A 13,978-nucleotide genomic window follows, 5' to 3' on the forward strand; every position below is an offset into this window, starting at 1 on the left:
TGCGGGATCTTAATCAGTTCCATAGGGCTTGCAAAACCGCCCTCTTCCAAGTGGCCTTTTAAGACAGAACCCAGTGATTAACATCAAGCCATTCTGTATAATTGAGATGGTAGCACCACTATACTGCTTTTAGATTAATTATTTTAATGTTAACTTATATTGTATTTATTTATATTACTTGTATTGATGTATACTGTTTTATTGTTATATCATGATATTTTATATCATGTCTTGTAAGCCTCCCTGAGCCTGCCTCGGCAGGGAGGGCGGGGTATAAATAAATTTATTATTATTATTATTATTATAAAATAGGCATTGAGCCTTTTTTGCATTCTCTCTATGCTCTGTCAGAGTTTCTCCATTTTTACCACAAAGTGAGCTTCTTGCCCCCTTTTACCCATCAGCTCCAATGACTGGCTGATCCTTTTCCAAGAGGTGCATGTCCTCAAGCTCCTTCAGGACACCACTGATGTGGTGTTCACCCATCCATCCAGCCTTGGCCAAGTCATCCATCTGATTAAAGGGTTGGACTGGGTGCTGGCCTCCACACTAGAGCTGGCTGTTCTCCCATTGCAGAGAGGTTGAAAATGGGCATCATCATCAGGTTGCATCATTTCTGCAATAACAGAGTACAAACTGGCCTATATAGACTGTGACCCCCAGATAAAAGGAAGCATTTCTCTGCTATATGCAGAACTTTTGCAATGGAAGCATGAGCTCTGCAAAGACTGGTGGCTGCAGGCCAACCGATGTAGCCAGAGGGAACAGCAGGTGGAAGGACCTGGGGAGGAAGAGGACCTGCAGCCCAGCACCTCTGCTTAAAGAGCCCAACCAGGGAGAATCCCCACTAGTGGTTGTTAGTAGTAAACCAGGAGGTCAGCAGTGGTGGGAATGCCAGGCATGCAATGGCAGAGGATTTGGCAGAGGTGATGATGGAGTTCCTCACCATGTCCCCTGAGACTGCCAACGCCAGTCTCCTGTTGTACTGGTCATTCAAGGAGAGCCAGTTTGGTGTAGTGGTTAAGTGTGTGGACTCTTATCTGGGAGAACCGAGTTTGATTCCCCACTCCTCCACTTGCACCTGCTAGTATGGCCTTGGGTCAGCCATAGCTCTGGCAGAGGTTGTCCTTGAAAGGGCAGCTGCTGTGAGAGCCCTCTCCAGCCCCACCCACCTCACAGGGTGTCTGTTGTGGGGGAGGAAGGTAAAGGAGATTGTGAGCCGCTCTGAGACTCTTCAGAGTGGAGGGTGGGATATAAATCCAATATCTTCTTCTTTTTCATCTTCTTCTGGTCTGATCTCTCTTGCATGGCCATGGGCCCTGAGTCAACATAACACCCAAACCCCAAGAGAAGAGAAGAGTTCACAATCAGGAGGGTATAAAATGGTGGGTCCTCACTCAGTCAAAGCAACCAGTAGCTAAGCTCCAGTGCTCAACAGGGGCAGAGAGACAGTGGCCTTCTCCCCTGGACGGTAAATCTCCATTGTCTCTGGCTTGATGACTGAATTGTCTTTTAGAGTTTGTCCAAAGCATTTTATAGAAATTGTTTCATAATCAGTACTGCAGTCTTATTATCTTTATTATTCCTATATTTTAAATGGTAGGTTGAGGTTAAGGAGCCATGGCTTGCTTTTGTTTAAGAGGTCATTGTTTGCTTTTGAAATCATTTGTGTATCAAATAAAGATGATATTTTTCCATTTTACCTTCCAGTAAGTTATCTTGACACTGTAGAAGTGACCATTAATTTCCCATACAACAGATATTTATTGCTGTCCTTGATAACATCTGTTGCACCTTTGAGATTGCTTTGCCATATGCCAGGTGTTTGGTTTTTTCCATGTTAATGATTTCTACTTTCCACTCAGGCTATAACAAAATATAGTCATGTTGAAAAATCAACTAGAAATTATTACACTGAAAAACAGAATTATCATTTATAGTATATATCAAGATTAATTATATAATAATGAATTCAACAGGGCAGCTTCCCTTCCAGAAATGAAACTTCTGAATGATTTTTTTAAAATCAGTTAAAGTGATACAGTTAAAGTGATACAGTGGTTGATAGGATGCTATCCTATTCCCAAAGGTAAAAGCAGCCACTCAACTGAACCTATGGGAGAGCTGCTCCAACATCCAGTCACCTTCAAGAGTGGAAATTGAATGTTGGAGAAAACAACAGGAGAGAGTACAGATCTGCCTCAGGGAGAGGGCAGTCAGAGATTGGGTCTGCCTCAGTAAAACAGCAGACAGTTTAAAGGGTAACTCTGCCTGGTATTTTAGCACAGTGGTTTAACTCTACTTCTGTGAGAGAATAGAGTATCCAGTTGAGAGGTCTGTCTCTGGTAATGAGCAGACCTTGTACCTCTTAGGAAAGCACAGGCTGGCATAGGTAGAATCCTGTGTGCATGACAGAATCCAACCTAGTGGCTAGTGAGTAAAGCCAAAAGTTTCTCCTTTGATTACCTGGAGACCTGTGGTTCTGATCTGTTCTTTAAAACTGACCTGTACATAAATAAATCTTCTTTGTTCTTTACATACAACTACCCCAGTGATTTCCATGTTCTATTTGCTGGCCACAAGACTTACCTCACAGTAGTGAACCCAACATCTTTACACTTGCTAAGAACATCTTGTAGCCAAGGGGAAGGTTTTGGTCCCCCAAAATCATAAGAGGCTCAGTTGGAAGAAAAGTCCTGTCACAGATACATTAAAAAGTCAGCCTATTGTCAGGGGTAGGGGAGGGCTGCTCGTTGCAGAAGACAGTGCCAGGATCAGTCTCTACAAAAATGGCCCTGGAAAGGAGGGAGGGACGGTGGCTCAGGGGGAGGGACGGTGGCAGAGCATCTGCTTGGGAAGCAGAAGGTCCCAGGTTCAATCCCTGGCATCTCCAAAAAGGGGTCCAGGCAAATAGGTGTGAAAAACCTCAGCTTGGGACCCTGGAGAGCCGCTGCCAGTCTGAGAAGACAATACTGACTTTGATGGACCAAGGGTCTGATTCAGTATAAGGCAGCTTTATATGTTCATATATGAAAGGGCTCTGTCCTGGCCCCCAATAGATGGAGAAAGAGGAAGAGCAGGCTCACAGTGGCTACTGCTCTTGCATGGTTTGTGTTTTTGACTTGCTTTGGTGGCTTTTGTTGGAGCTCAGACTGGCTGCCTGGTCTTGACTGCTCAGATCAGCATGCAGTTCTGGTCAGCTGCCTGTTCCAGGCTTCATCCTTCACTGCTGCCAGTCTGCACTGTTCATCAAGCAGCAGCAACAGAGGCCAGCCTAACAAACAATAGCCCTCCTCAGCACTGGAGCTCCTCCCCACTAACCATAGGCAAGGTTGTAACAGATGGGCATAGGGTGGGGGAAGGGTTCACACAGCTGCTTCTGCTTTATGGAAGACTGCCTGTCAGTGGTGAGAAAAGGAGGCTGGAGGGAGATCAGCAATATTTGTTGGTGGGTGGGTGGGTAGAGAGACTACCCTATCCCTTATTCTTGATTCCATCAGTGTCCTCAGCCCCCTTCTGCTATTGACTGCCTCTACTGTTGATTGCCTGAGCCATTGCAGCTTTTTACTCAGGTGCCACAGTGGCTAGCAACAGGCTGCATGGTGGTTGGGGTGGGGCAGCATGGATGTCCCATGGCTAAAGCACCCCCAGAGTTCCTAACTGAAGTAGATAACACATTCAGAAGTCTCTTCTGAACCGGGTTTTGCTCATTTCCCCTTGGAAATATTGCCAGCAGAATAGGGCAGTGTCTGCACTTCTTTTGTTACCTTCACAATACTTATGTTTAGTCTTTAAAAGAGTGATTCATCATGTCTGATGCTTATTGATTTTGATATACATGCCAGGCAGAATGGTTCTGATTGTACAGAACTGAGACAAGAATCAGGGTTATCTTATTATCAAGACTAAATTTTTAAAATTGCTAGAAAAGTAGAGAATTCCCCACAAGGGTTGCCAAAATGTGCCAGATGTGTTTATGGGTTATTGCATTGTATATATTAAGTATATACCCACTGAGTTTTGCCCCTTAAAACAAAATAAGCAGATAGATGCTGAATAAATGTCTACTTTAGTTATTTAGGAAAGGTAAACAAACAAACAAAAAGACTTACCTGTAAGTTCAGTAATAGTTAACAGATTCAGTGGTGCTATGTTCAAGGGATCAAGGTATGAGGAAATTATTATAACTTGCATGTCTTCAAGCTGAAAATCTGCTGAAAGAAATCTCTCTCTAGTATTATCTTGGCAGCTGCAGTTTTTACAAAAGATAGGTACAATTCACTGGACATATTTTCTGACCAAGTTCCATTGAAATGAATGGGAGATGCATCATGTTTAATGTCTGCTTTCACCTTTGTGAAATTGTGCTCTTTTATAACTTGAACACATGCTATACCCAGGGCCAGCACATGGGAGCAGGTGGGGTAGGCGGCTGCCTAGGGCACTACCCTGCCTGGGGGTGCCACCAGACGCCCCCTTACTCCCCTTGCCCCTTCCTTGGAAGGCACCACTTAGCCGCTGCACTCTTCAGAGGCTTCCTTAGAAGCCTCCGAAGAGCGCTGTGTTTTAGCGCCACCCAGCCGCTTTCAAGCCTTGGAAGCCTCCAAATAGCGCAGTGTTTTAGCAGTGCCTGGCGGCTTTCAGGTTGAAGGTGCCGCTCAGCCACTTTCAAGCCAAAAGTGACCAGGTGCCACTAAAACACCATGCTATTCGGAAGCTTCCAAGGAAAATATGCCCAGTGAAAATATGCCCAAGAAAATATGCCCAGTGAATTGTACCTATCTTTTCCAAGGAAGCCTCCAAAGAGCACAGCAGCCGCTTCAGCTTGAAAGCAGCCAGGCAGCATAGGAGGAAAGCGGAGGCATGGCAGCACTCTTGTGTGCCGCCCATCGCTCTCTCTCTCCTCCCGCTTGCCACCCTGCATGATGACATCACTAGTGACATTATCTTATTATCAAGTCTAAATTTTTAAAATGGCTAGAGAAGTAGAGAATTTCCCACATGGGTTGCCAAAATGTGCCAGATGTGTTTATGGGTTATTGCGTTGTATATATTAAGTGATGTCATCATGCCATGCGTGAAATTGACAGTCGTAAGGGAAGAGCAGAGCCCCCAGCACTGGGCCTGGTTATACCAGCCATGCTCACCTGTTAAAGTGAACAAGCATACATCCTGCATGTATATGTATATATGTATTTGTAAGAAAGAGCCATCCTTTGGGGAGGGACGGTAGCTCAGTGGTAGAGCATCTGCTTGGGAAGCAGAAGGTCCCTGGTTCAATCCCTGGCATCTCCAAAAAGGGTCCAGGCAAGTAGGGGTGAAAATCCTCAGCTTGAGACCCTGGAGAGCCGCTGCCAGTCTGAGAAGACAATACTGACTTTGATGGACCAAGGGTCTGATTCAGTATAAGGCAGCTTCATATGTTCATATGTTCATCTCTATGTTAGGGATTATTAGGAAAGGGATTGAGAATAAAATGGCCAATATTGTAATGTCCCTATATAGATCTATGATGCAGCCTCATTTAGAATATTGTGTACAATTCTGGTCACCATATCTCCAAAAGGATGTTGCAGAGCTGGAAAACAGAAGAGGCCAACCAAGATGATTAGGGGGTTGACGCTCCTTCCCTATGAGGAGACTGAAGAGTCTGGGAGTTTTTAGTTTAGAAAAAAGACAACTAAGGTTGGTACATGATAGAGATTTATACCAGGTATGTCCAACAGGTAGATCGCGATCTACCAGTAGATTGCAGAGGGGTCAGAGGTAGATCACCAGCCCCACTTGGTCTCATGGTTTGCTGGACAGGTGTTTGGGTTTTTTTGATGATTGTTTGGTGTGGTGGTATTTGATTATTGGTGCCAGTATGATGAATTCTTATTTTTACTTTTAGAACTGCATGTGTGGTTTTGGCATCATCCAGAGGTCTTCAGTTCCTGTTGATCTTTAATACTTTGGGACAGTGACAGTTTTGGACCAGATTCAGCCAGTGTTAACTTAGCACCCCAACCACCCCAGTATAACAAAGACGAGTGTTCCAAAGAACAGCAAAACCTATCACTTTCATGATGAATGGGAAATGGACTACTTCTTCATCATGGTGAAACACAAGTGTTGTTGTCTACTTTGTAATGCTGCTGTATCCTTGCCCAAAAAGGATAATCTGGAGTGTCATTATAAGGCTCTTCATAGCAATAAGTTTGATGCTGATTTTCCACTCAATTCGTAAACTGAAGCTCAAAGAACTTAAATCTAAATTGGCTGCACAGCAACAGTTGATGGCGAAGCCAAGGTCACATTCGGTCAATGCAACCATGGCATCCTTCAAGGTCAGCAACCTGATCGCAAAGAAATGCAAACCTTTCAATTAAGGAGTATTTGTAAAAGATTGTTTTCTTGATGCAGCAGACAATCTTTTTGAAGGATTTAAGAATAAGAAAGCGATCATAGCTGCTGTTCAAGATGTACAATTGTCAAGAAACACCGTTGTGCGGTGAATAGAAAAGATGTGTGGAGACACAACTGAACAATCGTTGGAGGATGTTTCAGTTTGTGTTGCTTTCTCACTCCAACTCGATGAATCTATAGATAAGAGACATAGCCCAGTTACTAGTCTTTATCCGGATGGTTTTTGAAGACTTCAGTGTTAAAGAAGAACTTCTTGGAATGATTTCTTTGAAAGGGAGAACTACTTGTCAGGAAATATTCAGCTCTTTCCATTCTTTTGTGACAAAGTGTAATCTTTCATTGCATAAACTTGTTTCCATCACTACTGATGGAGCAAGAGGAATGACAGGTGAGGTTAATGGTTTCATAGGCCTCTGTAGATAGCATGATGACTTTCTAGATTTCCTTTCTTACCACTGCATCATTCACCAGCAAGTTTTGGCAAGCAAGAGACTCAATAAAAGGACTGTCATGGACATCACTTTCAAAATTGTAAATTCAATTCGTGGAAGATCACTTCAAAGACAGCTTTTCAATCTTACTCTTGATGAAGGGGTAGCGGAAATCATTTTGTACACAGATGTAAGGTGGCTAAGTAGGGACAAATTTCTGCAAAGATTTCATGATTTGCTGAGTGAAATAAGAAGTTTTTTGAAGGAGAGGGGAGATAACAAAGCAGAGTTGGAAGATGAGGAGTGGTTATGTGATCTGGCATTTCTTGCTGACTTTACAGGCAAACTAAGTGATATGAACATTGAACTACAAGGTAAAAACAAATGCATTGGCGAGATGATGAGTACAGTTTCATCCTACAAGAGCAAATTTGAGCTAATGATGACTGACCTTGCAAACAACACTTTTGATCATTTTCCTAATACGCAGGACCATCTGGGACAATATCCAAATTTTGTTTTTCAGAACGAGAAGTATGTGACAGAAATCTGCTCTGTTATCCAGGAATTTGAAAAAAGATTCTGTGACTTCCAAAGAATTGAAAAAGTTGTGGAGTACTTGCCACACCCATTCAAAGCAGATAAGGACTTTAAGGAAACTGCAGCTGCTGTCAGTAAAAATTATTAATTGAACAAGGCATCTCTTGAAAATGAAATAGTAACCTTTCAAAATGACATTTTTCTCAAGACCCGTGCTGAGCAAGAATTGTTTTGGAAGCTAGTGCCTAGGGACAAATTTCCCAACTTGAGAAGATGCAGTGAAGCTGTACACTCCTGTTTTGGTTCAATTCATTTGTGTGAATCTGCATTTTCCCATCTGAAAATGACAAAGAGTACGCAGCATTCCAACATGACAGATGAACATCTCCAGGATTCCCTGAGACTGGCCCTCACACAATATTCACCCAACTTCAAAAAGCTGGTGGATGAAATGCAGACTCAGACGTCTCACTAATTAGCAAGAGCGAAGTTTTAAAGATTGCGCAAGATCAGCCTGGATCAATACTTAACCTACATTTAACACAAATTACTCAATAAAAGTTAAAGAAAGTTATTAAGACAGTTAAAGAAAGTTATAACAATAAAAATTTAAGAAAAAATGTTCGCAGTTCTTTCTGAATCTTCGTCTCTCTGGGTTTTTTTGCTTATTTTGCTTACCAGTAAATGACAGAAATTGGGGGGGGGGGCGGTGCATTGTAAATGGGGTGGGGGCGGTGGACCCCAACTTTGGTGGGTTAAAATCTAATTTGAAACTTATTTGAAACTTAATTTTCATGGTGGTAGATCACCAGCACTTTTGTCCAGAAAAAATAGATCACAGCCTGTTCGAAGTTGGACATGCCTGATTTATACAATTATGCATGGAGTGGAGAGAGTTGAAAAAGATTATTTTTTTCTTCCTCTTTCAAAATACTGGAATTCAAGGTCATCCAATGAAATTGATGAGCAAGAGCTTCAGGAATGATGAAAGGAAATATTACTTTACACAGAGAGTGATTACAATGTGGAATTCACTGCCAGAGGATGTAGTGATGGCCACAGGAATAAGCAGCTTTAAAAGGTGCTTAAATATATTTATGGAGGATAAGTCTATTAATGGCTACTAGCTATGGTGGCTGAGGGAACCTCCACTTTCAAAGGCCCTAATCCTCTGAATCCTAGAACCAGGAGGCAATAGCGGGGGAAGATTTGGCCTCTATGCCCTATTGTTGGCTGTCCAGAGGAACTGGTTGGCCACTGTTTGAGATAGGACGCTGGACTAGATGGACCATTGGTCTTATCCAGTAAGTCTCATGTTTTTATGTTTTTGTGAGGATTACTTAAGGCACAGATAGCAAAAAATCAAGTGTACACTTTACTTGGACTGTACATGTTTGCTGTAACTTATGGAAAATGCTATTGAATCAGACCATTGGTTCATCAAGGTGAGTTTTGTCTATTCAGACAGGGAGCAGCTCTCCACTGTCTCAGGTGGATGTCTCACACATTACTGACTACCTTATCTGTAGATGCGGCCTGATCCTTAGCATTTTTTTTTTGTTAAGGGGGCACTTTAGCACGGTGATGTCAGTCCAGAAGGAGGAATGAGTGATACCATTTTCTCCCCTCTTCTGCCTTGGCAGCATATGGTAAGCAAAATAAGCAAAAACAAAACAGAGAGACAAAGATCCAGAAAGAACTGCAAACAGTTTTTCTTATTTTTTATTATTATAACTTTCCTTAACTGTCTTAAAAACTTTCTTTAACTTTTATTGAGTAATTTGTGTTAAATGTAGTTCAAGTATTGATCCAGGCTGATCTTGCGCAATCTTTAAAACTTCGCTCTTGTTAATACACTAAACTTACTCCTATCAGGAGTTCATCCTTTTATAGCCAAATTTTATACCAGTAGCAAGTTTCCTACTAAAGGGTAAGACTTTGATTGGAATTAAAATACACATGCCTCTAGGACAACTGGAAAACAAGGTCTGTTGTGTGAGGGAGAGTATAACTCCTCTGCCTGATGAAATTCTTCTGTTGTACTAGGAAGCTTTACATGGGAAACAAAATAGTGGCACTTAACAGGTTAAGTTTTCAGAATTGCAGCTTCTTTTCTATATGACTTAATCCCAGTATGAATTGCAAATGCATACAGGAATCTAAGCACACTTTAAAATACGTTAGATGTCCTCTGTGCCACTAAAGGTATTGACTTACTGATGTTAGATGTCCATGATTTTGATGGCTGTTAGTATTCCAGCTCAGTCTTAAGCATGGACATAATTAGAGTTACCAACTTTTAAATTGCTCCTCTAGCTATCACTTCAGTATCAGTTAGGTCTGCAGCAAATACCAGGTGATGTTATTTAAAGTAATGCCATTAAAATGAGACACTTAGGTGAGAAGGGCGGGGTATAAATCTTAATATAAATAAATAAAATAAATAAATAAAATCTTCCACTGTCTATTTCCATTAGTTAAACCTCTGTTAAAGGGAATGGACATTATTTTTTCCTGGCCAACTAGCAACCTCAGACATAATCAAGGCAAACCAAAAGCACTCTGAACTCCATTGACTACAGTGAAGGAGTCACTCATATATTAAAATCAATAGGAAAGTGGTGTGCTTTACTCTGGGGCTTGTTCAGTCTCACTGAACCTGCAATCTAAGAACTATTTCTTGGGAGTAAACCCCATTGAATAAAATTGGACTTACTTCCAAGTAGATCTTCAAATATGCATATTTAGCAATGCAGCCCCTATTTACCTGCACTATGGTATAGCTCCACAGGATTGTTCATCATCTTTACATCGCATAAAAAGGTCAACTCTTCCTTTTTAAAAAAAAGTTCTAAGGCAATTAGAATATAAACTGAGAGAAAATGAGCTGAGAGCAACGCAGCACCTACAATCAGGCTGCATTCTATAACCAGGCCCGTAGCCATAGGAAACCCCAGGGGGCATGGCCCCCCAACCAACCCCTCGTTTTCTCAGCCCCCACTCTCTCTGCTGCCACTTTTGTCCCTGTGGCTCTGGTGGCCCCAACCCCCTTCACGCAAAACTTCCCCCTCCCTCCCACCCACTTACCCACCAACTGGGCGAAAGAGTAAAGAGCAGGCTCCTGGGGCACTTGCAAGGCGTCCCCCCTGCTGATCTGAAGCTGGCTTTCCAGAGTGATCAGCAAGTTCAGCGCTGGGGCGGCTAGCACTGAACTTGCTGATCGCTCTGAAAAGCCGGCTTCAGAGTGGCTCTTTCTTCTGATCATGTGATCAGCGAAGGGGGCTCCTTGCAAGAGCCCCAGGAGCCAGCTCTTTACTCTTTCGCTTAGTTGGTGGGTAAGTGGGTGGAAGGGAGGGAGGGAGAGGTGCTGTGTGGAGGGGAGCGGGGTCTCCAGAGCCAGGGGGAGAAAAGTGGCAGTGGAGAGAGTGGGGGCTGAGGAAAGGAGGGGCCACAAAGGTCCGAGGGGGGTTGGGTAGGGGGCTCCCCCCGGGCCCTCTGTAGCTACAGGCCTGGTTATAGAATGCAGCCTGATTGTAGATGCTGAGTTGCTTTCAGCTCATTTTCTCTCAGTTTATATTCTAATTGCCTTAGAACTTTTTTATAAAAAGGAAGAGGCACCCCTCCATCCAAAATTTTTTCCCATGCCCCCCCCCCCCCCAACCGAACTATTCTGGCTATGGGCTTGTGACTATAACCCTGCTAGGCCGTGCGCAAAACTTTTCCCCCAGGGACAGGCAGGTGGGTCACTCAGTGCTTGTTGAAATGGCCTGTTTGAACTTCAGCCTGACAGAATGCTGCTGCCAATATGAGCTAAGAAAACAGCAGAAGTTGCCAAACTATGCACCTGGTGGGAAAGCAAAAAAATTGCCTCCTACCCATCTCCTCCTCCAAAAGTGCAGGCAGAGGCCCAGAGTCACAGCACTATTCTTCACTTGCTCCTCTGCAAAGCCATCTGTCGCTCCTTTCCATCGACAGAAGTGGAGGAACCCCTTCACTTGAGCAGTGTAGGGACCCATCACCTTGGCGCTCCTAGCACGGTGCACCCCACCCTGACAGCAGCCATTGGTGGGAACCCCCAGTGCTGCTTTGACTATATCTGTTCTAGCTTTTCACCTGTTTCCTTTTCATTCTGTCTCCTCAGTATGCAACTTGGGTCCCTCCTAGAGTTGCCAGCCTCCATGTGGGTAAAGCCAGATTTGGCTTTATTTACTTCTGAGATTCACTCTTGGCTACAGCCTCCATGTGGGGCCTGGAGATCTCTGGCTTTTACAACTTGTTGTGTATGTGGACTAAGATGGTATATATGTAATGGTGTTCCTCCTAGCTCATTGGAGCCTGCATGACTGAGCTTAGAGACTTAGGAACAATGGGCAGTAGGATCCAAATCCAAATCCCTGCTGCCCTGCTCCAATCACAGGCCCCCTGCTGGTTTGAATGATCCAATGGAGTGCTAGCATGGGAACCCTAAAGTGTATATATGTAGTGTATTGGCAGCCATACGCGCCATGCACAGAGGCGACTGGGCGGTCCCAGGCGCCTCCAGCGCGGGGTGCGAAATCCCCGCCAATCACCAGCTGTGGCGGGAAGTTTAACAGGTCAGGATTGGCCTGACCTGTCCAGTAGGCTGTACCGGGGATTGTACATAAGCGGGACCCGGCCCGCTTGTTCTCTCTCTTGCAACCTGCTCCTAATAAAGAATGTTGCCCTACTCGCGTCTCCCGATCGAGTACGTTACAATATAGTTGGCCCCCTTGGTCAAGTTAGTTAGTCTTTGAGTTCAGCCATTACTATGCTGTACTTAATAAAAGAGCTATGATTACTACATTAGTGTCTTCTCCTTGCATTGAACCCACTATATTATACAACATAGATCTCCAGCTGGCAGAGATCAGCTCCCTGAGAGAAAATGGCTGCTTTGAATGGTGGTTATGGCATTGTACCATGCTGAGGCCCTTCCTCTCTTCAAACACTGCCTTCTCCTGAATTTACTGCCAAAGTCTCCAGGTATTTTCCAACACAGACTTGGCAACCCTAGTCCTTCCCGCTTTCTTCCCCTTTCCTTCCCTAAAAAAAAGAATTTGCCAGGCAGGAGCCCCAAAGCCAGCTAGGGCTGCCCAGAGGGGTATAGGAAAGCAGACCCTATTTGACTTATAGGGGACTTGAGGGAGTGCACTTTGGCAGTCAATGGGCCTTTCAGCTGCTGAAGGTGAACTGTGGATGAAAGTGAGGACAAGGGATGTGTTCTTTCCATGAGGGGAGGATTGCCCCCACCTCAGCTCCACTCTCTCAGGCTCATTCTCCCTCCCTTCACCTTACGGCATTCATGGAGTGCACACAACTCTTCTTGTAGCTGTTTTCCTGTAGCAGCTGCTGGAGGTGGACATTGTAGCTGGAGACCAAGTACAGCAAGCATTTCTTGCTAGAGAGCTTGGTGTTGGGCAGGAGGGGCATCCAGGGCAGGCTAGACTTGAGGAGTGAAAACACCTTGAACAGTGTTCATGAGAGCAGTGTCTTCATTTGCTCATGCAAGCTTGTTGGCTGTATTCTGTTTGTACTCCTTTGTGGCTGTACAGCACCTGTCTGTTATTTTGCCCCAACATTGTTTTTGTTGGTGCTGGGTGCTCCTGGAGCCCAACTCTTCTAGTTACTTGCACCCAGAACAGACCACTCTGCCCTTGGTACAACTGGTGAAGGGACCTCTTTCAAAGCTTTTTGTGGGGTAAGGCATGTTGGGTGGAGTGTTGCCATGAGCCCCCCCTCCCCCATGGCTACCGGTCTATTCAGCCTAACCTATCTGACAGAGTTGTGGGGATAAAATAGTGGAGAGGAGAACAAATGGTCCCCCCTGAGAAAAAGGTGTATGATGAAAGTAGTATGAAAGGTCATTATAGCATTGATCCAGTGATAACCTTCACCATTTGTACATAAAGTTTCTCATCAAGAATAACTTCTGTATGCAGTTCAATGGGAGATATGTACTTATGCTCTGTTGCATGCGTAGACTGGCTTCTACCATGAGAGGAATACAGGATTCTGCCTGAGAGTCTCCATCAAAGCCTCCAAAGAACTATGAATTGAGATGCAAATATTTTTTCGTAGCTGAAAAACACACATTTCTAGTAATACATTTTGTGTGTTTGTTTGTGTTTTCTCAATTACAGCGCAAGACTATTATTCTGGTAGGTACTGTGGCAGCATTATTATTCCTGATCATTATTCGTCTTAAGAAAGAAGTCAGCTTTCCTCTGATCCTCAACTGTTTTGGTCAAACCAGTGTCAAATGGATGCCATTCTCCTACACTCAAAGACGACCTCTAAGGATCCACTATGGATATATTAACGTGAGAACCGAAGAGGTAAAGAATCATATTAAAGAACATAATATTAGTAAATATGGGTGTAATTCTAAGTAGTGTGTGGAATATTCTTTTTCTTATTCAGTAGAAAAAATTATGAATATTAAAATGGTTAACCCCTTGGACATAAACTAGTATGAACTGATCTTCATGCTGGTTTTGAATGTTTGTTTTGTGTTGTGATTCTGTCTCCTTCAGCAGTTAAATTTTAACTAGTGAACAGAAAGAGTGCCCTACTAATTG

At 43.6% G+C, this 13,978-nt stretch overlaps 1 protein-coding gene across 2 annotated transcripts in view; it reads left to right on the plus strand.

Annotated features, from left to right (window-relative positions):
- ST6GALNAC3 (ST6 N-acetylgalactosaminide alpha-2,6-sialyltransferase 3) overlaps positions 1-13,978 on the plus strand; it is a 491,467-nt gene that overhangs the window by 209,373 nt on the left and 268,116 nt on the right. Inside the window, exon 2 of one of the 2 annotated variants that reach the window (XM_060232039.1) lies at positions 13,541-13,735. The exons of the other annotated variant lie outside the window; for it this stretch is intronic. Within the exon in view, the coding sequence (XP_060088022.1) occupies positions 13,541-13,735 (195 nt within the window). The remainder of the gene's footprint in view (positions 1-13,540; positions 13,736-13,978) is intronic. 2 annotated transcript variants of the gene reach the window in all.

Source organism: Heteronotia binoei, chromosome 2 (genome assembly GCF_032191835.1).
Source record: "Heteronotia binoei isolate CCM8104 ecotype False Entrance Well chromosome 2, APGP_CSIRO_Hbin_v1, whole genome shotgun sequence".
NCBI lineage: Eukaryota > Metazoa > Chordata > Lepidosauria > Squamata > Gekkonidae > Heteronotia > Heteronotia binoei.